This window comes from Aulonocara stuartgranti (genome assembly GCF_965226115.1).
Source record: "Aulonocara stuartgranti genome assembly, chromosome: 10".
Taxonomy (NCBI): Eukaryota; Metazoa; Chordata; class Actinopteri; order Cichliformes; family Cichlidae; genus Aulonocara; species Aulonocara stuartgranti.
This window is the reverse complement of record NC_138946.1, coordinates 28,890,736-28,912,737: the sequence shown is the minus strand read 5'-3', so window position 1 is coordinate 28,912,737 and position 22,002 is coordinate 28,890,736. Positions and strand designations below refer to the sequence as shown.

The window sequence follows — 22,002 nt, the reverse complement described above, 5'->3', positions numbered from 1 at the left end:
CCTGGGCTCCACTACCTTTGCATTGGTGAAAAATGTGCTGATGACAGTGCAGATTTATGACACTTTATGTAAATTTAAGTATGTAACCATCTGATTTTTTCTAATGAAAAATAGTGTGAAGCTGAAATTAGACTTGTATTTCTAACTGACTGACCTCGTGTTGTGTAGCTGTCTGTAATATACTTATTGGGGTATACATTTTTAGGCAAGGCAAGGCAAGTTTATTTATATAGCACAATTCAACAACAAGGTAATTCAAAGTGCTTTACAGAGACATTAAAAAACAAAAACAAATAAAAAGCATGATTTAAAATTGATTAAAAAAACACTAGATAAAATCAGTAGTTAAAATGTAAGTTTTGAAATTTAAGCTTACAAGTGTGGATTTGGTGTTTTATTCAAATGCAGCTGGGAATAGGGGAGTCTTCAACCTGGATTTAAATAAACTGAGTGTTTCAGCTGATCTGAGGCTTTCTGGGAGTTTGTTCCAGATATATGGAGCATAAAAGCTGAATGCAGCTTCTCCATGTCTGGTTCTGACTCTGGGAACTGATAAAAAACCGGATCCAGATGACCTGAGGGATCTGGAAAGTTCATACTGGGTCAGGAGGTCACTGATGTATTTTGGTCCTAAACCATTCAGAGCTTTATAGACCAGCATCAGAACTTTAAAGTCTATCCTCTGACGGTCAGGCAGCCGGTGTGAAGACCTCAGGTGGTCCACTTCTTTGGTCTTAGTGAGGACTCGAGCAGCAGAATTCTGAATGAGCTGTAGTTGTCTGACTGATTTTTTGGTTAGACCTGTAAAGATGCTGTTACAGTAATCAAGCCTACTAAAGATGAATGCATGGACTAGTTTTTCCAGGTCCTGTTGAGACATCAGAGCTTTTATCCTTGATATATTCTTGAGGTGATAGTAAGCCGATTTTGTTATTGTCTTAATGTGTTTTTCTAAGTTTAGGTCTGCATCCATCACTACACCCAAATTTCTCGCCTGGTTTGTGGTTTTTAGGTGTATAGATTGAAGTTCTCTGGTGACCTGTAATCGTTTTTCTTTGGCACCAAAGACTATTACTTCAGTTTTTTTTAATGTAACATAAACGTTTAATTATGTGGTCTAAAGAAAATGAGAAAGTTACATACAGTGTTTATTGATGCATTTGATGTATTTCAACCATATTAAATACATAGTACAAAATGTAATGCCTGCTTATGTGTAAAACAATGGCCATTATCTTACCGTGCCATTACACAAGTAAATAACATAGCTCTTTCCTGCTTTTTGCGCCCCCTTCTCTTATGGGTTTTGCTCACGGCCTTCTGGGAGCCTTTTCTGTGGCCCGGGGTTAATTTTGCCGGCTCAGGCAGTTTCTCCGTCGCGTTGACTAAATCCCCAACACAGCACAGCTCAAAATACCGCCTCCTGCACAATCTCCTATTTATAGCATGTCTATGTAAATCTAAGCGTGCCGATCCTTCTTTAGGATTGGGCCATTGCTCATCCGAGGACCTGCATTGGTAAAGGATGTGGTGTGCCATTGGTTCGTGGAGTTCAGTTCCTTTCGTCCAATCGGAGAACGCTTTCTGGTTTATAGCGCTATATTCACGAATGCATTACGTAAAGCTCTAAGGGCGTCATTGTACGGTTGTTATACTGTTTACGTCGTCAATAGCCACATTATCAAGGATGTCTGGCAGAGGAAAGACCGGAGGCAAAGCCCGAGCAAAGGCCAAGTCCCGCTCCTCTCGAGCCGGACTCCAGTTCCCGGTGGGTCGAGTCCACAGGCTGCTGCGCAAAGGAAACTACGCGGAGCGGGTCGGCGCCGGGGCTCCCGTGTACCTTGCGGCCGTGCTGGAGTATCTGACTGCTGAGATCCTGGAGCTCGCAGGGAATGCGGCCAGGGACAACAAGAAGACCAGAATCATTCCCCGGCACCTCCAGCTGGCAGTACGAAACGACGAGGAGCTCAACAAGCTGCTGGGGGGAGTGACCATCGCCCAAGGAGGAGTGCTGCCCAACATTCAGGCTGTCCTCCTTCCCAAGAAGACGGAGAAACCGACCAAGAGCAAGTAAAAAACAGACAAAACAAACTGCCTAGAGGTCTGGATTCAGCCGGGACAAAAGGTTTCCCGTGGGGCCAGCCACTTTTTTTTTAATATATATTTTTTTTGATAAACAACCTTTCGAACGGGGATGGTGTTGCTGTTTCTGCGTTATAACTTACAGTATCGGGACATTTTTATTGACTGTTGTTGCGTTTTTTGGCTCTGGAAAATGGAGGCACTCTGCGGGCTGGGTGGTGATGACGGCCATAGGGGGAAAAAAATCCATTCTTAAAGTGGACCAAGTATGGGCCGGAACATGTTTTAGTTTCGCAATGCTGCTACGTGCAAATGTGTTTTATTGTTTATGTCATGGTGTTTCAATAAAGAAATCTGTTAAGTCTTTATTTTTGTTGTTTTGCTGTTCGTCTCTTCGATGGAACAAACGACAGCTGAGCAGAAATGGCCTCTCTGGCTGTGGTGTTGTGTTCAGGGGTACTAAGTATTTTTTCCCCTCTCTCTTCATTTAGATTCTTCCTTTCACAAAAGAGATTGGCCTTCAGTGGAACAATGCGAGGTGTTTACAAGATTTCACATTGACTAATATGTCAAAGTAGGTTGCTATGAATTTGAGTTCACGTTACTGTAATAAACTAAAAATTTTGTTCTTTTATGATTCATGAACATTTTCTCCCGATTTAAACGGAAGATGTAAATTTCTTGACCCTCCTGTGCTTGAAGTCCTCGTGTGTATGCTGTTGTTCATAAACGCATTAACAAATACACATAGTACACTTGGACTTTGCCAGTATTAGTTCTGCAAGGGCCATTTGAATTGAAAGTGAATGCATTTTCTCAATAATACGTACAATATTTTCAATGTCTGTTTTTAAAATAACCAAAAATGAGAATCAGAAGGATCCTGTAGTTAGCCATATGCTGTTTACAAAGGCTTGGCACGGAGTGTTTAGCTGTTTCATTGCAGCAGGGTATATGTTAACTGTTACTTGGCTCAATATTATTGTCATTAGTATTCATGGAAAACATTTAATGTTATTACCAACATATTCCACTTAAGCTTACAAATATAATGAATGTTTATTACACAAACACAAATTAAAAAATGAAACCTGCCTTGGTCATAATTTAATCTTCAGGGTCCAAACATTTCATAAACTGCACATATAGATGTTTTCTTTGTGGTGAGTCATATATTACACATTCAATACAACAGCCAACCAACATAGTGTGTTGGAAAATGATTACAGTTACATGCTGACAACAACACTACTGTGACTGATATTGACATACCAGCAATATTTGATGGTCTCCTAAATATGCCATAAGCCACAGATATGCATAATTCAAGAAAATAAGAGACCACCAGAATTTTCTGTCTGCATATTCTTTTAGCAGATAACCATAAATATTAAAATAAATTGAAGTGAAAACCACGAACAAACACAATATTAATTTGAGCTTTTAATTAGTTCCATATCCATTCATATCTGCTTGGCTCTCTTCCAGTCAGCTGATGACCTCATTGCCCTTGTCCAAGATCTTTTGCTTGTCAGCTGAAGCGCAACAAAGATTGTGTCTCGTGACACAGGATGTGATGTGAAAATCGCTACGTGACACAAGAGCATAAAACCAGCCTTGGAGTGGGTACGGCAGTGTACTCTGGGCATTGGTCTGAAGTGTAAGACTTTCTATGTGGTTTTGACAAATCAGAGCCACAAACCTGACCTGTAGTCTGTTTCCCACCTGATAAAGATCCTGGAGAGAATTATCCTCAGACACCTCCAACTTCTGGTGAATTTCATTTACTGTCCTGGTATTTGTGTGGGAGATACTTTATGCAATGCCATTTTTTGTTGTTTTTTTCCACAAAGTGTGGAAAAAAAACTGCCCTGGGATTTCTGGCCACCAGGGGTGATTTATATATATTCTTAAACCCCTCAGCCAGCCTCAGTTCTTAATGTAATAATCCTAATGACAGGAGGATTCATGTCACCTTTCACTTTGTTTCAGTTTTTGAATGAGCAGCCTCAATAATTACAAACCAAGCCACTTTTAAAATCTTTTCCTTAATTTAGTTGTAAAGGTACATATATTAAACATACACAGTATGGTAAATCAGGGACTATGCAGTTCAACCCCAGTTCAGCCTTACTAAGACACTTACAAAAACTGAGGAACATATACATTACTCTTCAAAGTGTCTTAAAATTACAAACAAAAATATTTTTATTAAGTTTAGGAATACAGGAATCGTTTCCATCTCCCATTCCAAATTTTATTCTTGGTTCCACCCTGATTTCTTTTGCATTATTCAGAGTACAGAGAAGGATATAGCAGACCCAAACCCCTTACTCCCGTGTTCTAACAGGAAAAATGGTGCAAACATGTGCACCACACTGTTATGTAAACAAAAAGCTAAACACTTCTACTAGCAGCTTATATGAAGACTCTGAAAGCACTCAGTGTGACTGGCATCATAAAACAACATCGAAGCACTTGTCAAAAGCTTTATTAGCATCAGTAGAAAACGTCTTTGAAATCCAGCCATATCATGACAGCAGGAGGCAGATGCGTGAACTCACTGTTGAACTGTTAAATCATCACCATTTGGGAGCTCAGTATTTATCTTGTTTTGTCTGCACACACGGGGGCAGTCCACTATCAAAACTAAGGGCCACATAAAGGACACTACCATGTGAATATCTGTAAGTGCTGCTGGTGGATAACATGTCAGAACATTTACCAATAAATAAAATGTCCATTGAGTAGCAGAATTTTAGGAAAAATGTTTAAAAAAAAAAGAAAAAAAAAAAAAAAGAAATAAGCGAGTTGTCCCTGAAGGGCAGGATCCCACCCTCTGAACATTACACTGGATGTTTCTGATAACATTGGATTCAGAATTTTAGCTGAAAAACATAGGGGCTTCCTCTACATTATGTGTAGTTAAAGTTTCAATAAATTAACACATTTTTCATTCTTATAGTTTTACATATGCTTAATATACTAGATGACACTTTTGGCAGCAATTTAAAGGGCCAAAGGAATTATAGGTTGGTGCAAAAACAAGAACACTGTATCCGCTGTGACTGTAACCAAAACTGTTAAGTGCTGCACTAACTTGGTTTGTATATCCACCAACTTAAAACATCAAATATTGTTATTAAAGACATTGTAAACTAGCCAAACAGCTCCCTCTGGATTAGCATTGATAAGATAATGGTGAAAAGGCATTTTGTCAGGAAGAATGCAGTCTGGGGCTTGATTCATGTGAAACTACTTCTCATTTATAGAATCCATGAAGATGAAACACTCAAGTGGAGACAAGGAGCAGAAAAATGTCCAGTTCCTATTCACCGTGTGTCCAGAGGTTCAACAAATGAGTCAACGAGACAAAAAAAACAAAAAACAAAACAAAAAAAACAGTCTGAGAGAGAAGCTGAACATTTAGACACTGTCAATAAATATTTTTTCTTCTACAGTTCCAGCTGTTATAATTCATCCTCTATGTGGTTTTCAGGTTGGGTTCTCTCCAGTTTTCCTGGAAAAAAGGACAGAGATCGGAACCATAAATATGCAAAACAGTAAAAGCTCCACTATGACCATGTTCTCTCTGCAAGCTGGAGATACAGTGGTGAGTGAGTGAAATTATATTTTTAGGTGTTGAAGTCTGCCGGAGGTGTCTCAAGCCAGCCGATAGATATAGTCTCACCAGCGGGTCCCAAATCTATCCCGGGTTCTACTCGGGAGACACCCACCTCAGCTTGGTTCTTGGTCAAAGTTTGTATACATGTGGTCACAGGTGGATCATTAGTTAATCAACTACATTTGATTAGGAGGATCTGACTGCTACTTTGGCTTCCAGTTTCTATGGAAGCAGTAAGATTGTCAAACCATTAATTGGCTCCATTAACTAACACTAATTAACAGGTGTGGTGTACAAACCTGTAGTTGCGGATTCTTCTTTAGGTTGTGACTGGCTGTCGAGAGTACTCTCAGTGGATGGGGTTTCATCAGATGGTATCTCTTCTGAACTTCCTGTATCTAAATTTAAGAAAAAAAAAGATATAATGAAGTTCTTTTAATACACTTCTAATTAGTTTAACAGAATAATGGGGAAAGAATGTGTGTTTTTCTGTTTGACCCACCACTCTTGGTGTCTGTGCTTTCCTCTATAGGAGGGCTGACATTTTCTTCAGCTGTGCTGTTAGCCTTGCTGCTTTTATCTGTGCTTGTACTGTTTTTGGCTTTGGGTTTAGGCTTGGCAAACTTGGCCTTGTTAAACAAGTAGTTGACCTCTCGCTCAAGAAGAGTCCGTTTGGACTCTATGTCTTTGGACAACAAGACCGGTCGCTCTTTTGGAGAGCGTTTCTCCTGCTCTGCTGTCGTCTCGTTCTTCCACACCTAAAGTAAGCAGAGGTGACTTCACACACGAAGCTCAGTTATAAACATAGCAACAAATTCAGCCCATGTGAACAGGCATGTAAAGTCTGGGCGAGAAACCCTGGATTTCTCTCAAGAGGAAAGGCTTTTCAGATACACAGGCTTTCAGGCAAGAAAAAGCTTGTCACCACCTACCATTGTTTCATTGATGACTTTTTCTAGCATGTTTAGCTCGACGTCAGTAAAGATCTGATCATCTTCTGGGATCAGCCTCGCACTCCTTTAAGAGAACAAAAACTCAGTCAACGACTGGCTCATGACTAACTTTACATTTCCTTCCTTCTAACCACTTACTTTAAGAAGAAACTGGAGCTATTGAGCAGGCTTTCCAGGCGGGCCAGGTGCTCCGGCCACTTGCGTCGTTCGTCAACCCTGAAAAACATGTCCTTGCACAGGCTCTTCAGCTGAAAGAGTTTTTCTCTCAGCTGTTTGGTGGTGGCAGCATAGCCATCCTCATCCATCCACTCAGACACCTCTTTCAGCTTGGCTGAGATCTGTTCCTGCTCCTCCTCGGTTACCACCTGCTGGTAATCCTCCTGGTACAGCTTGTCCTGGAAAAAGAGCATACTGAACCCTTACATGGGGAAAAAGAATTTAATTTCTTATTTTGTTGTATATTTGTTTTTAACTTTGAAATTTTCACTCTAGTCCTAGTTCCCGGTTGCTTCAGAGCAGGGGTGTCAAACGTACAGCCTGGGTGCCACATAGTTTCATATGTCAGTTATTAATCGCTGGTATACAAGTCTTTAGGTCTGCTGAGAATCCATGCAAGTGGGGGTGGGACTTTATTTTGATGGACACACCATGTGCCCAGTCAGACTCAAAGTCAGACTGGGATCATACCATTATGTGAAAGAAGGAGGGGCAGACATTCTGAAGACAGCAAGTATAGTAGTACCAGCCAGGTACACAGAGAGATGGGGGGCCAGATTTAAATGCAAGCGTGTTGGGAAAAAGTGAAGAAACAAGCAAAAACATAAAATTAGCAGCATCTGGTTGCATGTCAATGATACAGAGTGCCTGAGTGTCTAAGTGAGTCTTCATAGGCCTGAATGTGCGCTTGAAGTTATTTGGAATTCCTAACTTGCGCGATCTGTGCTCACCGCACACAGACACAAATGGACTTGTAACTGTATTTACAGTTTTTCTTAATGATTAAAACTTCCCATATGGCCATTCGCACTAAACAAAGTAATTGAGCAATAAACAATTAACTTATTGAAACTCAATGCTACCCAGTACTGGGGGCGAGAGGGAGAACATTAGGTTAAACGGAATGTTCCATATCTCTATATATTTAAATATAGACGTGTGGTATCCACAGAAACTTCAAAATCTCAGCAACAAAACCATTTCAACAACCACCAAACAGGTAAAACACCAAACGATTAAAGAGCAGGAGATTCCATAAAAAGACGTAAACACGATCCACATGTCTGTTTACCGGTGCTGTAAGCTGACATCTCACAGATTCTGAAACTGCAGGTTTCATCATTCTTAGACCAAAATTCACTGAACCAGCAGCAAAGGATGCCAATTTGGCATAATTTGTGAAACACTGCTTGCAAAAGCTATGTCTCTAATAAAACCTTTCTAACTTTGTGAAAAACAGACTATAGAAATTTCAAGGTTTTTTTTTCCACAACTACAGTTAAAAAAACAAAAAACAAAAAACAAAGCTGGGCAGCCTCTGGGCAGTGAGCTACCAGAACTTTTTCATGCTGGCAGATTTCTACCTTTGTCACAGCAGCTTTTTCTTCATTATGCAGAAAAACAATTAAACATGTAACTTCTTTACACTGACAGTGACGAGAGTTTCACTGGTCCGGCCTGCTTAAGATCGAAGTGAGCTACATGTGGCCCACCATGTAAAATGAGTCTGACACCCATGCTTTAGGGTTAATACAGAAACTTGAAATAACCTCTTGTGTACATTCATGCATGTGTCTGTTTTCTCACTTAATGCTTTATTTTTAAGAGTGCCTGTTCCTTATGCTTTACTTTTAGTTTTGCTTCCCTTTCAGCCATATGTCCCTCTCCCCCGCTGTCACACGTTCTATGTATTTAGAGTCTTGTTCTTTGTCTGAATGCCAGTTCATGTGGACCCACTGTGTTGTTTCTATAGATTATAATTCTGCCTGCCTGTGTTCGTGTCCTATATTTGAGCTCTCACTCCTCACACTCCACCTAATGACTGTACACTCTGCTCAGAATGGACCCAGTGGACGCAGCATCCGAGGAGTTTCAAAATCAGTTTCTCATTCTCCTGGGATGGTGGCTATGTTCCTTCTGCATGGGCTGCAAGGAAGAAGTGGGGCAAAGAATTAGCATCCTGCTACGCTCCTGCCCCCAGCAGATATTGCCAAAATGGTAAGAGGAATTTGTTTTCATTCTTTTATCCCTGTTGCTGTAAGAGCGGCCCTGCACTCAAGCTTTGTCGTTGTCAGCCATCACCTTCACATCTCAAAAGACACAACAGCACTCTGCTTGGCATCTTAAAACCCATCTATATGCTTTATCATGACACAGTCTTAGTCTATTTTTTACCTTGTTTAACTTCTTTTTTTTAGTTTTTGTTTACCTTATGTTTTTATTTTGTTGTAAGGTGACCTTGAGGGTCTTTAATAAGGCTACCACAAACGATTAGTTGACTAGTCGCCTTATTTTTTCTGAAAATGATGTGCCGCGGTTCTCGCCGGCTCTAGCGAGCCTTGACTCCGTTGGAGGAGTCTACAAATTTGGACAGCCTTCGTCACATCGCTGTGACGTAATAGGCCTTGGGAGGATGCAGCCCCCACTGTGTCCAAATTTAGGGGCCACATCCTTCAGCTTCAAACAAGACATCACATATTTGCAAAAATGCTCCGACGTTTTTGGAGACGTCTGTTACCCACCAGCTCAATAGCTAGTCAGGGCGAGAACAGCGAACTCCCGGCACATCGTTTTCAAACTCCCCGCGGTCTTTCGCTACTCAGGTTAAACATGAAATATAAGTCACTTAGATAACCTAAAAATGTTATTGTTTGGCTTTTTTCAGTATTTTATTTCTTTGTGAGTAAATCGGTTTGGCTGAGATTACAGCTGAACAAACGTCAAACTGATTAAACAGAAGTGTGAGATGATCGAGAATTTACGCAAATGTCCTGTTATATTTTAGATAGCAAGGAGCAGACGGCTGAGTTTATTAACCCTTTAAAGCCGGTCGGAGCGGGCACGCTCCGTTTTGCATAACTATTTTTAAATCCCGGTAGCACTGCAACCACGTAAGCTAGCGCAATAATTTTTTTTGCATATGAAACCGGAGGAGTTGTACTTACATCTTATGCCATCAGCTTGTCCTAAGTCAGAGTTTCCTTCCACATATAGCTTTGCAAAAACTGAATAAAAAGCACTTGCAGCCAGAGATGGGCAGTAACGCGTTACTTGTAACGAGTTACTGTAATCCGATTACTTTTTCGAGTAACGAGTAAAGTAAGGGATTACCATTGCAAAAACAGTAATTAGATTACTGTTACTTTCCCGTAAGCACACTGCGTTACTAAAACCGTGATTTTCTTGCGAGAGTGTCTCATGACAGTGACGTAAGCGAGTGCGACGTTTGTGGCAACAGCTGTGTGCAGATGAACAATGGATAATATATCGAGTGCGGGAGAGAGTATGAGCGTGCAGCGTTTAAAGCGTGGAAGTACTGACCTTACTTTGAGTTTGATTCCATAAAAAGTGACAAAAACATTAGCGTCCGCTGATCACTGCGTGGGAAGAAAACTTCTTTTTACAGCGAAAAAAAACCCCTTAACTTCCGAGCAAGCACCTAGTGCCCTACGACGTAATGTGAAATTCAGAGAGAAACTCGCGGATTCTTCAACTGACCGCTGTGGCACACCTGCACCCTAACCTCCGCCTACGCCACTCCTGCTTTATAGGTGAGAATAGAGCAACAGAACCGCTAGTCTTTGATTTTATATATTTTCTGCTGTGTTTTACTTGCATTTATTTGAAAGAGTGAGTGTAAACACAAAAAAATATTTTATTTTATGTGCTGGAATGTGCAAAAATTAGGTTTAAATGTTAAACAAATTTCTTCCAGTCAGTGAATGTTGCATATAATTTAATTTTTGCTTGATGCATAAAGTTAAAAGATTAAAACTAATAAAACAAGTTTAAAAAAAAGAGACTTTTCCATTTGATTACATTTTGTATGATGAATTATGCAGAAAAAGTAGAATGTAGAAAGTAGATCTATCGCTTTATCACCTCTTCAGGTTGTAAATCGTGTTTTTAAAAAGTAACTAAGTAACTAAGTAATTAATTACTTTTGAAAATAAGTAATCAGTAAAGTAACGGGATTACTTTTGGGGGGAAGTAATCAGTAATTAGTTACTGATTACTTTTTTCAAGTAACTTGACCAACACTGCTTGCAGCAACAAAAACATAATATTCCAGGAACACTTTGCCGATCCGATCAGCTGTTTGTAACACTTCCTACGTCCATCAGCGCGAACTATCGCATGTCCGCCATGTCCTGCCCGAAACCAGAAGTGACGTCATTTTGCGGAAATGTAGTTTTTTACCATCAGGGCCTCATGAGCCTATACTGGTGTTTTTAAAAATTATGTTTGACTTTATGACTTTCTGTGTCGTTTCTGGGATGCTTAGGACTCAGAGTTTCATAGCCACACCCCTGCACTCAAACCCTGCCTATCAACAAGCCATTCACCTCACCACTAACCAGCTCTTCACCACCACTGCTGCCTCCCTCCCAGTCTAGAGAGTGATGTTCTCAACAGCAGAAGCAAAACCATCAGTCCATGAACTACAACATCACTTCCAGCAAGCTTTCTTCAGCCCTTCCGGACCTAGCTCAGTATCAGAAGGTCCAAAAGCTAACATGTTTTCAGCCTTCATGTCGCCATTCCCTAACACAAAAAAGTTTGGAATCAAAGTTCCTGGGTGATGGCCAGGGAGAGGGAGGGCTGGGGTATTTCTGTGTGAATGTCAGATAGAAAACACTTGCAGTAAATAAATAAACATAAACAGGTACACACAGGATGTTCATGTTGTTTACCTGTGTCTCAAATATAAAAGCTTCCAAGCTGTTGAGTGTTTTCTCTCGTTCCTGTTTGGCCAGATCTCGGTCTGTCAAATCCTGCAGTCTGAAATCACACAAAGACTCCTTTAGCTGAGAAAACCAGGAAACCAAAACAGAAAATAAATGAAAATCAAGCTGTACTTTTTCTTAGAGGATGTCAGGTCATCGGCCGTGGGATCAACAATGTCATTGATAAGGAGTTCCAGTGTGATTTCTTCAGAGATTTTGCTCTTTTTCTGAGGTCTGGCCTTCTTCTCCACCTCAGTGTTTACAGATTTGTCTCCGTCTTTTTCCTCCTTCGCCGGGAGACAGATGGGTAATATCAATAACAGCTTTGTGAAGGCTAATCTCTCATGAATATACATTTTCACCAAACACTACACAAAATTTTAAAAAGGTGCACAGGCAGATAAATGTCAGCATTTGAATTCAGACCGAGGCATTTCACAGAGTATTATAAATGAAGCTCTTACCTTGGCCTCGGTCGTGCTTCCTGCCTCTTTGGCTTTTTCTTGGTTTTTGTCTTCACTTGAATTCTTCTCTGAATCACTGGGTTTCTCACTGGTAGCCTTGTCTTTGTGATTCTCATCCTTGCCGTCCTCATCCTTGCTGTCCTTCCCAGATTCTGGAGGTACTTCCTCCTCATCCTAGGCACAACAAATCAAGAGCCAATGCCATGCCGACCCTTTGCTCAGTGTTGGACAACCATTTATGTTCTTTATATAATGGTAAAGTTAAATCACACTTGGCAAGAACGTATTAACATTCCTAGACCAGCATGTATTGCTTTTTATAGGTGACGTTACCTGAACAGGTTCAGTTACATTTGGAGCAGGTTCTGACGATCCTCCTCCAAACAAAGTGGAAATGGTGTTACCGAGTTCTGGAAGACAGCAAATCGTTCCCTCAGTTAAATACAACAACTCACACGCTCTACAATATAGGCCAATGCAAAAGTACATACGATGTCAAATCAATCAAAACGAGCAGAACTTTCTGTGTGCTGCATAACAGAAGTAGTGAAACATAAGTGAGTGGAAAAAAAAAAAAAGGAGTTAATGATGGACAAGAGCAGTGAGTCGCCAAGGAACGAGGGTTCTCATCTACAGGTGTTTGCAGTTATTCTATAACAGACTTTAGGTCACTCAATAAAAGTAAACGTATTAATTTTTATCTTAACATCAAAAATATTTAAGATGATTAACTTTTTAATTAAAAATGACCTGGCTGCTGGAGTGCATAAACTCCTCTGCTATGACTGCAACTGATAAAGCTGGTCTTAGCGCTAATAATTTTGAACAGTTACTGTTACTGACACCAAAGGAGTCCGAGCTGTGACTAAATACTAGCTATCACATTAGCATAATGAGCAAATAAGGCAGGAAGCAGAAAGTAAAGGGCACAGAGCCTTAATCAACTTATGTGCTAAACATCAGCAAGAATCCAACAATTTAACTTCTCTGTCAAGCTACATTTTTCTACTTTGTAGTAGAGAGCTTTTTATGTAACAGTATCAGATGCTTGTGTCAGCTTTAACTGGATGTCTGGCTGCAGTCAAAGTTTCATCACAAGATATCAGTCTGGGGTTAGTCCCCTCATGTTAGCAGTATGAGTTGAGAATGGATTCAAGCACTGGCTCATGTTTGCAAGAAACCTACTAGTTAATGTTGATTCCTCCTCTTTCTCCTCTACCACAGTCTCAAAGACAGACTCCACCTGTGTATGAAAATGACATTTTTTTAAACATTGGTTTGCTTAAATATCACAAAGTTTTTCCATTAACACTGAAAGCTGTTATGTGAGCATGGAACGTCAATCCTCCCATGTTTGGATTTCACATTTGGAGTCCAATGTTTTGGCTTGAAATTCATCAATCCTAATTACCAACATTACAGCCAAAGATTAAAAAAAAGGAAATCCACAAGCACAGTTATCTTCTTTTAATAGTAGTTGCAAATGATAGTACAGTAGTGAAATGCTTTGTTGAAACTCTGCCAGGAGGAGAAGGCAGAACTTGAATAAGTGACTGTCGTGAGGCAGCTCATGTTAGTTTAACTGACCCGGTCTAGCAGGAGCACTCCACTTTCATCCATGTTGAAGTGGGCTTTAATTCCTTTCGACTCTGCATCTGCATGCTTCTGAAAACTACTCCCCACTCCAGACAGCTTGACTGTGGTCAGGTTCAGAGAGCCGAACACACTGTGACACACGAGCAAGAAGCACACAGTTTTGCCTTACACTTGCATCCAATTAAAGCGTGAGGGCACACACTGATGGGATGGAATACATTTAAATATCTTCTTTTTATGGGGTTTTGCCATAAACTGTTAAAATGAACCTCATTTCATAGTATTTTTCAAAGAGTTCCAACCTGAGGTCTTCCTGACTGAGGAAGCTGAGGTCACCGTAGTTGATGTTGAAAACAAAGTCATCGTTGTAACGGTTGAATGTAATGACCTTGCGCTGGGGGTAGGTTGCCATCCTCTGGAACAGGATGCGTTTGTTATGTTTCAAGGTTTTGACACTTTCCTCCTCCTCCACCTCCCGGGTAAACTCCACCTAATACAATGAGATGTCACGCAGTCAGTGTTGACATGGATTTTACTCCGAATTTCCCATTACTCTAATCAGACTAATCAAAGCTCAGTTAAGTATGATTGTACTCATGATGCACTCAGTTTGAGGCAGCAGAGGACCTGAATGCTGACCTGAATGGGGAAAACAGCTGCATCTCGAACCAAGAAAGGTTTGACCTTAAAAGCCTTGCTCAGGGCAGCGGCCTGGTACACTGCACCCATGGCTGCTGCCTCATCTGCATTGATGTTCTTCCCCAGTTCCTCTCTGCACGTAGAGAAAACAAACTTAGTATAGTTTGGAAAATTAAAATTTTGAGAATGATGGAAACATCTCTATGGACAACACTTACTTGCCCACAGCTTTAAGGAGCACTTCCTGGACCTTTGGCACACGAGTGGAGCCTCCTACTAAAATCACCTGCTCAATATCCTCCTGTTGTCACAAACATAAAACGTCTAATAGTCTGGTGATGACAGAACTTCTAATTCTGTTGTTGTATCCCATGTTTGGAGCCAAATCCGCCCACATCCTGTCACGTTGAGCATACTGACCAGTTTCATCTCTGCAGCAGTCAGGGCATCCTGCACTGGCCGAGGCACTCTTTCAAACAGATCGGCACACAGTTCTTCAAACTCACTCCTGGTCACCTTAGCTTTGAAGTCAATGTCATCCATCAAACCTTCCACCTGGGTAATTTAAAAAAAGAAAAAAGATAAAGTAAGAAAGTGCAAGATTTCTGCGAGTTTAAGAGTGCAGTGTGGATTTCAGATTTTGAGATTCTGGCAAAGCGTTTTCATGTGTTGCAGTTTATCACAGTGACTTTAGCTACAACATAGACCATTACAATGACATACGCAACCGGTAAGACGGAGTGAGTGCTTGAAGTTCCTGTCTCTGGACTCACCTGGGCCATGAAGTCTACATTTGCACTCAGCACAGTCTTGAGCCTCTGAGCTTCTTTGAGAAGCTTGGCCATAGCCCGGTGATTTTCCCGCACATCTTTCTTGCTCTTCTTTTGCTCATTGAACAGTCTGGCCAGGTGGTCACGAAGTCGCAGGTCCATCTCAAAGCCCCCCAAACCCCGATCAAACCTTAAGTTAGAACACATTTGCACACTTTAGTCTGGATGGATGTAAAGTAGGCAGTTATTTTATAGAGCAAATTACAATTTAATAGTTTTAATACTGACCAACAAATACAAAACCCTTTCTAGTTAGTAACAGCTACAACATGATAAACAAGCAAACGCATGAAGCACCAGCTCCCTGTATTCCAACTCCTGCCACTGCGGTGTCAGAGAACTTCTGCAGATGGCAGATATACTGGAAATCAGAGGCGTACAATGGAAACAGTACTGTCCTGTTTCCATGCAGCAGATAAGTAACAGCCATACCTACTCTATACTTCGACACCAAACTCGCTCATCTATGTCTTTTTGGACTTTGTAAGGTAAAAACCTTACAATATCACAGAAAAACTGAACAATCAGACGAATCCCTGTGAGCAAGCACTTTAGCGTCATGGGGAAGGAAAAACTTCCCACTGATGCCAAATAAACAGGTGGTTATTAACGTTAAGTGAAAGTAAAATGATCAGAAGTATGAATGCAGTATTTCATATACAGTATACAGTCAAAAACTATACCCAGATAGCTTACTGGACTGTACATAGAACGTGTATCTTTGTTAAGATAATAAAATAAGAGGCAAGTTTTGTGTCTGCACTTGGCATTCTTGTTATAGCTGCAACTTAGACTGTGATCAGGCTTATAGAATAAGAGAGCCAACAAAAAATATTTTGTAATCTCTGAATTACATTTTAAGCAGGTAGTTTATAACACAGTTTAACATCCTTTGAACAAACAAACTAGTGAGTAAGATGACCACTGTACATTTTATACATATCCCTGTAGATTTTGTACGCATCTCCATACAATTTTTGTTACCTGTATATACGAACTTCAGTTGCTTATGTATAGAGGACCATTTTGTGTCTTCTTTTTATATTTTATATTCCCCTTGCTATAAGAGCTGTGTAACACCGAAATTTCTTATCCGTGGGATAATAAAGGTTTATTCTATTCTACTCTAGTTCCAAACTCCTTTAGTTTAGGTATATCCAAGTTTTTTTCTTGTTCGACCATTATCAGAATCAACTCTAATATCTGCTTCTCTGTCAGTGGCAGTGCCGCTGCATGGATCAATGGACTCACCCAACACCTCGGATCTGTAACTGGGGCTGAGTCCCGGACTCCTTGGTTTTGACAGTCTGATAGGTAACGATTGTGGCAGTGGTGCTGCCAGAGCCCATATCATAAAACATCACATGCTGGAAGGGAACGAGATCAGGCTTTCAGCAGTTTGTAATCACTCATCACATTTTTAAACAACATCAAATATCACCTCTGATCAATCAGCCCTGTAGTCAGACATTTTCTGAGATTAATAAAGTTTTATGAAATAAATGAAATCAAATCAAATGGAAAGGGAATTTTCCAGACTGCAAGTTGTCATATAATTGGAGATAGAGCAGGGCGATATGGCCAAAAATATTTATCACGATATATATTTGAAAATTTGCGATAACGATATAACCGACGATATAATTGATGCGAGAAAATACAACTCCACAACATTACTAGCGCAAAAAGACAACCTTCCATTTATTTTCACTTAAACAAGAAGCTGGTTTTTATGTATATTAAAGCTTTATAAAAATGTAACAGTGCAAATTCAAATTCCTTGCTGAAAGTTTAACCAAAAGGCATTTCCAGTAGAAATGGGCTGACATATCCTGAGCATAACCATGTATAATATCCACTGAAGTTAAAAAGAGGTGCTTTGCAACATTAAACTGCAGTGTGCAGTACGCATTTTTCGGACCATAAGGTGCACGGGATTATAAGGCACACTAAGCGAAAAAAAGCAGTCAGATAAATCAAACTTTATTAAACTCATTCTTCTTGCTTCCTCCACTTCTGTACCATTGATTCATTAATGTTGAATTCTCTGGCAGCTGCTCTATTCCCATGTTGTTGCAGTATATTAATGACTAACCTCGTATTGTGGATGGATTATCTCAGTTGTTCTCCTGACTGAAGTTTGGTCCGTTTACAGCATCCTGCCATGCGATTGCATTTGTCTCTAACCATGAAGAACCTTCACGTTAACTTTTATAAGTGGAAAAGTGTTAGTGTTCGTCCTCCAGCTTCACTGTTTATGTTATGCTAACATAGCTGTGTCGCTAGCGATCACGTAGCACATCATTATATACCAGCTAGCCCAACTTCAGTAACCCTACAAACGTCACTGCTGTTTAGTTTCCTGTCTTCATTTATGTTGGAAGTGATAGCAGAGCTGTACGTTTGATTTTTTTCAGAAATCTCTCAGTCAGAACATGTAATATCATGCTTAGGTAACTAGCGAAACTAGCGAGCTAACTTCCGCTAGCTTCCTGCTAACTTCTAACTCCGTTAAATGTAATAACTTTTGTTTTCATGGATGCCTGGAAGTTAAACTTTATAGTTACACCTGGTAAAGCAGCAATGCTGATCGTTTTATTAAAGATGAAAGAATTTAGACAGTTTTTAACTCTAAGTGATGCTGCAGTGTTGCATACGGAGTTTAGGACCCAGATTACTCCCAGATTTAAGAGCATCTTAGTCCGACAAATACGACAATAACAACGGCCGCTTGCATGTTCTGCAAAAAAATGTGCTTTGTTGTGTATCTGACGGACAAACACCAAACCAGTTCCACATCACGGAAGTTGCACCATTTTTACAAACCAATTCTGGTTCATCTATTTCACTCAACAATCGGCCATGTGCGTATGAAAACAAAGGCACTGCGCATGCGCGTTTTACTCCCATTCTATCGCGATATTTCATTTTCCTATCGTTGCCTAACATTATACCGGTATTACCGTGAACGGTATAATATGGCCCAGCCCTAATTGGAGATGTTGCTAAATCTAGTGTACCTAAAAGCTAAAGCATGAGAGACGAATCTGACATGATCACGACACAATACAAGCTCCAATCTGAGGAATAAGGATCTTTCTGCAAGTGAGGAAAACTCCAATTGCTGAATGTAGGAAGATCTACTCGAAGAGTAGTTGTTGATTATGATTGCTTATTTGCAGTGTCCGCAGAGATCGCCAGTTGGTAGTCCACGTATGTAAAATGTGTTGGTAGGATGAGAGTTAATGCATGTATTTAGGTATGAAGCTTGAACCTTTACCTTAGCTGTGCTGTCAATATCTTTCCTCCTGAAGACCCCATAGTTTAAGGCCACGGCCGTGTTGTCATTGATGAGCTGAAGGACCTTTAGACCTGCAATGTGTGCAGCATGCAGGACTGCCCTGCGCTCTGCCTGGTTGAAGAAGGCTGGGACAGTGATCACTGCATCTTTGATTGTCTGTTCTGTGAATTGAAGAGAATGTTTTTATTTTTTAATATGTCCTGAACATATGTGAACATGCCTCACAATGATACATCATCTGCGTCAAGCAAACTAACCTGCAAAGTCCTGAGCCAGTCCACGAGAGTAATTAAGGACCATCCCCAAGAGCTCCTCTGGTGTGTACTGCATTTCTCTGACAGAAACATAATACACTTAGGTGAGCCTCACTAGGAGAGTGTTGTGTTTCTGGTAATAACCGATTAATAACATCGGTAAAATTCTGGACTGATGTGTTAGGCCAGGGGTGGGCAACTCCAGGCCTCAAGGGCCGGTGTCCCTGCAGGTTTTAGATGTGTCCTTAAACCAACACAGCTGATTTAAATGGCTAAATTAGCTTCTCAACATGTCCTGAAGTTCTCCAGAGGCCTGGTAATGAGCTAATCATTTTATTCAGGTGTGTTGACCCAGGGTGAGATCTAAAACCTGCAGGACACCGGCCCTCGAGGCCTGGAATTGCCCACCCCTGTGTTAGGCAGAACTCTCAACAACAAAACACAAAATCAGGTAATAATTTCTGGAGGAATGGCATTGACCAGTGAAATTCCAGAGATCCAAGAATCAATGTCAAAGCTGTGAAGCCACACAGGTAGCACACAATAACACACTTTTGGTGTTTACTTTACATCTGTTCCTAGTGTATACAGATTTTGTAATATGAATATGCGTGAATGTGTAGTGAATAAATAAAAACAAGGTAGCATATAAAGAGGCTCACTCTGAGTTTTTAAAGTGGACAGTGCCTCTCACTGGGTCCTCCTGCAGATGGTGTTCAGGAAAACGTTTCTGGTAGAGTGCCACCTGGAGGTTCTCATGCTTTTTACCCAGGAGGCTTTGGAGATGTCTATAAACACTTTTGGGGTTCTTGACGGACTGAAATGTGGTACAAAGCATGGAAACATTAACAGCATACATGGCAATATCTGAATATGCAGTTGTGATTTAGCCGATTAAGTCAATTCTGGAAATTTTAGAAGAAGTCTTACTACTCCCATTGCACTGTCTCCAAAAAGTCTCTCGTTCTCCTTGAGACATACAACTGTGGGTGTTTTCCTCCTCGACTCCCTGATGGAAAAGACAATACATACAATGGTAGCAACGCATGCTTTTCTTCTATTTTTGAGCATATACAAGAAATAAGGAACGCAATGGTGCCATTTTCTCTATTTGGGAATGTGCTCTCACTTGTTTAGAACAATCTCCATTGGCACGCCAGGTTTAACTATTGCTATTTTCATCCACTCGCTGCCCAGGTCAACTGACATGACAGCCACGGTCACTGGAGACAAAAAGATCAATTGTTAAGTAAAGCAGGCAGACAGCTAACACCTACCTACAGTGTACTTTTTCTATTCCACTGCATGTGTTCATCAATGAGACCATGTTTCAAACTGTGCTGCTTTTAACAGTAACCTATGGTTACTGTTAACCTTAAGTACCAGAAGAAAAGTCAAGCTAAATTATTATGTTACCTATGTGAGAAGGGAACATTGCCAGAACAAGACAGAAGAGAGCAGCCGGCACCAGCTTTCTACCCTCCATCACTAGCTGTAAAAATCAGAAAAGGGAAACATTTTAGTAAAAAAATAAAGGCATTAGCAGAACTGATATATACCCTAGCTGGTCCTAACAAGTATCCTCACATAAGCTTTAAGATGTTCTTTTGCTCATTTATCCTATACTTTTCTTGAACGTTTTTCAACTGTAGAGTATATGTCTTGATAAAACAGACTTCGTTTTATCTGCTGTGTGTCGGTTTTTAAACAACTGTCCAAAAGTTTTAATGTGTCCTCGCCTGGTGATGACCTTGGCTTAAGGATATGAAAAACATGTATTGCACCTGATTCCACCTACTTAGGCATACACTATTCTGAACACGTGGCATTAATAGCATTATCAAACAGTGTGCTGAAGCCACAGCTTCAGATCCACACAAGTACCTGCACAATGCTTTTGTTAAAGGGAGAAAACAAAAAGGAACACGAATAGAAACTTCTAGTACCCATCGAGATATGACACATGAATGAAAAACGGATGTACACCAGAAAGCCTTACTTTTTCATTTTATTACATATTAATACGCCACCGCTTTTTTAGCTTTTCCGAACCTCTATACGTGCTGGCTAACGATAAGATGACCCAACACGCTCCTGACCATTACAGAGCCAGGTGAGATACACACCAGTAAACGGTCTACTCAAGTACAGCTGGACCAGAAGTGTACGCTCTAAACAAAAGTACCGATACGCTGATACAAAGACCACTAACAGAAGTTGAAGGCTACAGTTAGCTAGTATACTGTCTGCAAAACCATCACTATAAAAGCATACATTTATCGATATAATGCTACAGCGCTAGCATTGAATCAGTCTTCAGTCGGCACAAATAAAAGTGAAAGACACCAACATACTGTGCTTTTCCAGGCGGGTTATGAGGTTAGTTTCTCGGTTGGTATCTTTATTCAGAGCTTCTTTGTTGTCACACTCGGTAGTTTTGGTTCCCCTTATCACCGGCTTGTTCTCAGTTGTCGGGCCCGGAACGCGGCGTCACCTCATTGGATCCACTGAAGCCGCGACCGGGAGAAAAACTGTGGTCAAGTTACTTAAAACCAAGTATACTGTAACCGGTTACCTTTTGGGATGAAAACCAATCGAAGACTGACGATAAAGCGACCGAGCGCAAGTTATTAGTTTTTCCCTACAGTTGATTGAATTGGAAATAAAGAACACATTTATATTTATATATTAAAATTGTTATCATTGACATTTTCTAATTTCGCAGGGGGGGTCGTATAAAGTTGGTGTTATTGATTAAAGGAGCTGAACTAGTTATGTGCTCTTGTTATGAAGGAGACACCTCTAAGCTTCCGGTAATTACTTTCCACCGTCTTGACGACTGGTCCCAATGTAACGCTAGAGCCTGCCCACCGTGTTCCACGCACTGCTTAGTGATTGGTCCACGCGAAATCCTGAACCCAAATCTCGATCCCATTGCTACACGTCAACATAGTGGGCGTATCCGGAATGACGCAATTTCCAGGTAAAGCGTGAGCACGCCACGTGCCTCCATGGAATAAACTGTTTTATTGACAAAAGTGAGGACATTTTTGTCAATTTTTTAATAAACTTTATGTTGTTTGCTCTCACAATGGCTGTTTTAATGTCTTCATGTGTGATTTTAATATATACCCTATAGAAATCCGCATGCATGCATGGAAGTCAGTTGCAAATTACTACCTGATGTAGGAAATAGAATTAGTGGTTTATAAGGTGCTTGTGTACAAAAGCTGCGTGCCAAGTCCAAACGATGAACACTTCAAAGCGAACAACATACATCTACATACTCAGAATGCCATAAACAGTAATGTCAAA

The 22,002-nt window shown here is 40.5% G+C and overlaps 2 protein-coding genes across 2 annotated transcripts; one reads left to right on the top strand and one right to left on the bottom strand.

The window, feature by feature from the left end:
* Positions 1-1,579: 1,579 nt before the first annotated feature.
* h2ax1 (H2A.X variant histone family member 1) lies at positions 1,580-2,450 on the top strand. The gene has a single exon (XM_082547826.1). The coding sequence runs from the start codon at positions 1,688-1,690 to the stop codon at positions 2,072-2,074; it is 387 nt and encodes a 128-aa protein (XP_082403952.1). The 5' UTR covers positions 1,580-1,687; the 3' UTR covers positions 2,075-2,450.
* A 2,107-nt stretch (positions 2,451-4,557) lies between these two features.
* Positions 4,558-21,459, bottom strand: hyou1 (hypoxia up-regulated 1). The gene is made up of 24 exons (XM_082547823.1): positions 21,042-21,459; positions 20,104-20,179; positions 19,817-19,910; positions 19,618-19,696; positions 19,350-19,504; positions 18,691-18,767; positions 18,413-18,594; positions 16,384-16,499; positions 15,076-15,262; positions 14,723-14,857; positions 14,521-14,603; positions 14,303-14,435; positions 13,966-14,153; positions 13,655-13,793; positions 13,253-13,310; positions 12,401-12,477; positions 12,068-12,241; positions 11,736-11,890; positions 11,571-11,658; positions 6,799-7,055; positions 6,640-6,724; positions 6,210-6,465; positions 6,007-6,105; positions 4,558-5,602 (listed from the first exon to the last, which is right to left on the bottom strand). Exons 2-24 carry the CDS (start codon positions 20,171-20,173, stop codon positions 5,553-5,555), a joined length of 2,937 nt encoding a protein of 978 aa, XP_082403949.1. The 5' UTR covers positions 20,174-20,179; positions 21,042-21,459; the 3' UTR covers positions 4,558-5,552.
* Positions 21,460-22,002: the final 543 nt, after the last annotated feature.

Excerpts from the sequence above, each read along its gene's own strand:
- h2ax1 (XM_082547826.1), top strand. The coding sequence starts at position 1,688 with ATGTCTGGCAGAGGAAAGACCGGAGGCAAAGCCCGAGCAAAGGCCAAG.
- hyou1 (XM_082547823.1), bottom strand. The coding sequence starts at position 20,173 with ATGGAGGGTAGAAAGCTGGTGCCGGCTGCTCTCTTCTGTCTTGTTCTG. Across the intron at positions 19,697-19,816 it reads ATGGAGATTGTTCTAAACAA|GGAGTCGAGGAGGAAAACAC; the intron begins GTGAGAGCACAT and ends CTTTTCCATCAG. Across the intron at positions 19,505-19,617 it reads GAGACAGTGCAATGGGAGTA|TCCGTCAAGAACCCCAAAAG; the intron begins GTAAGACTTCTT and ends ACCACATTTCAG.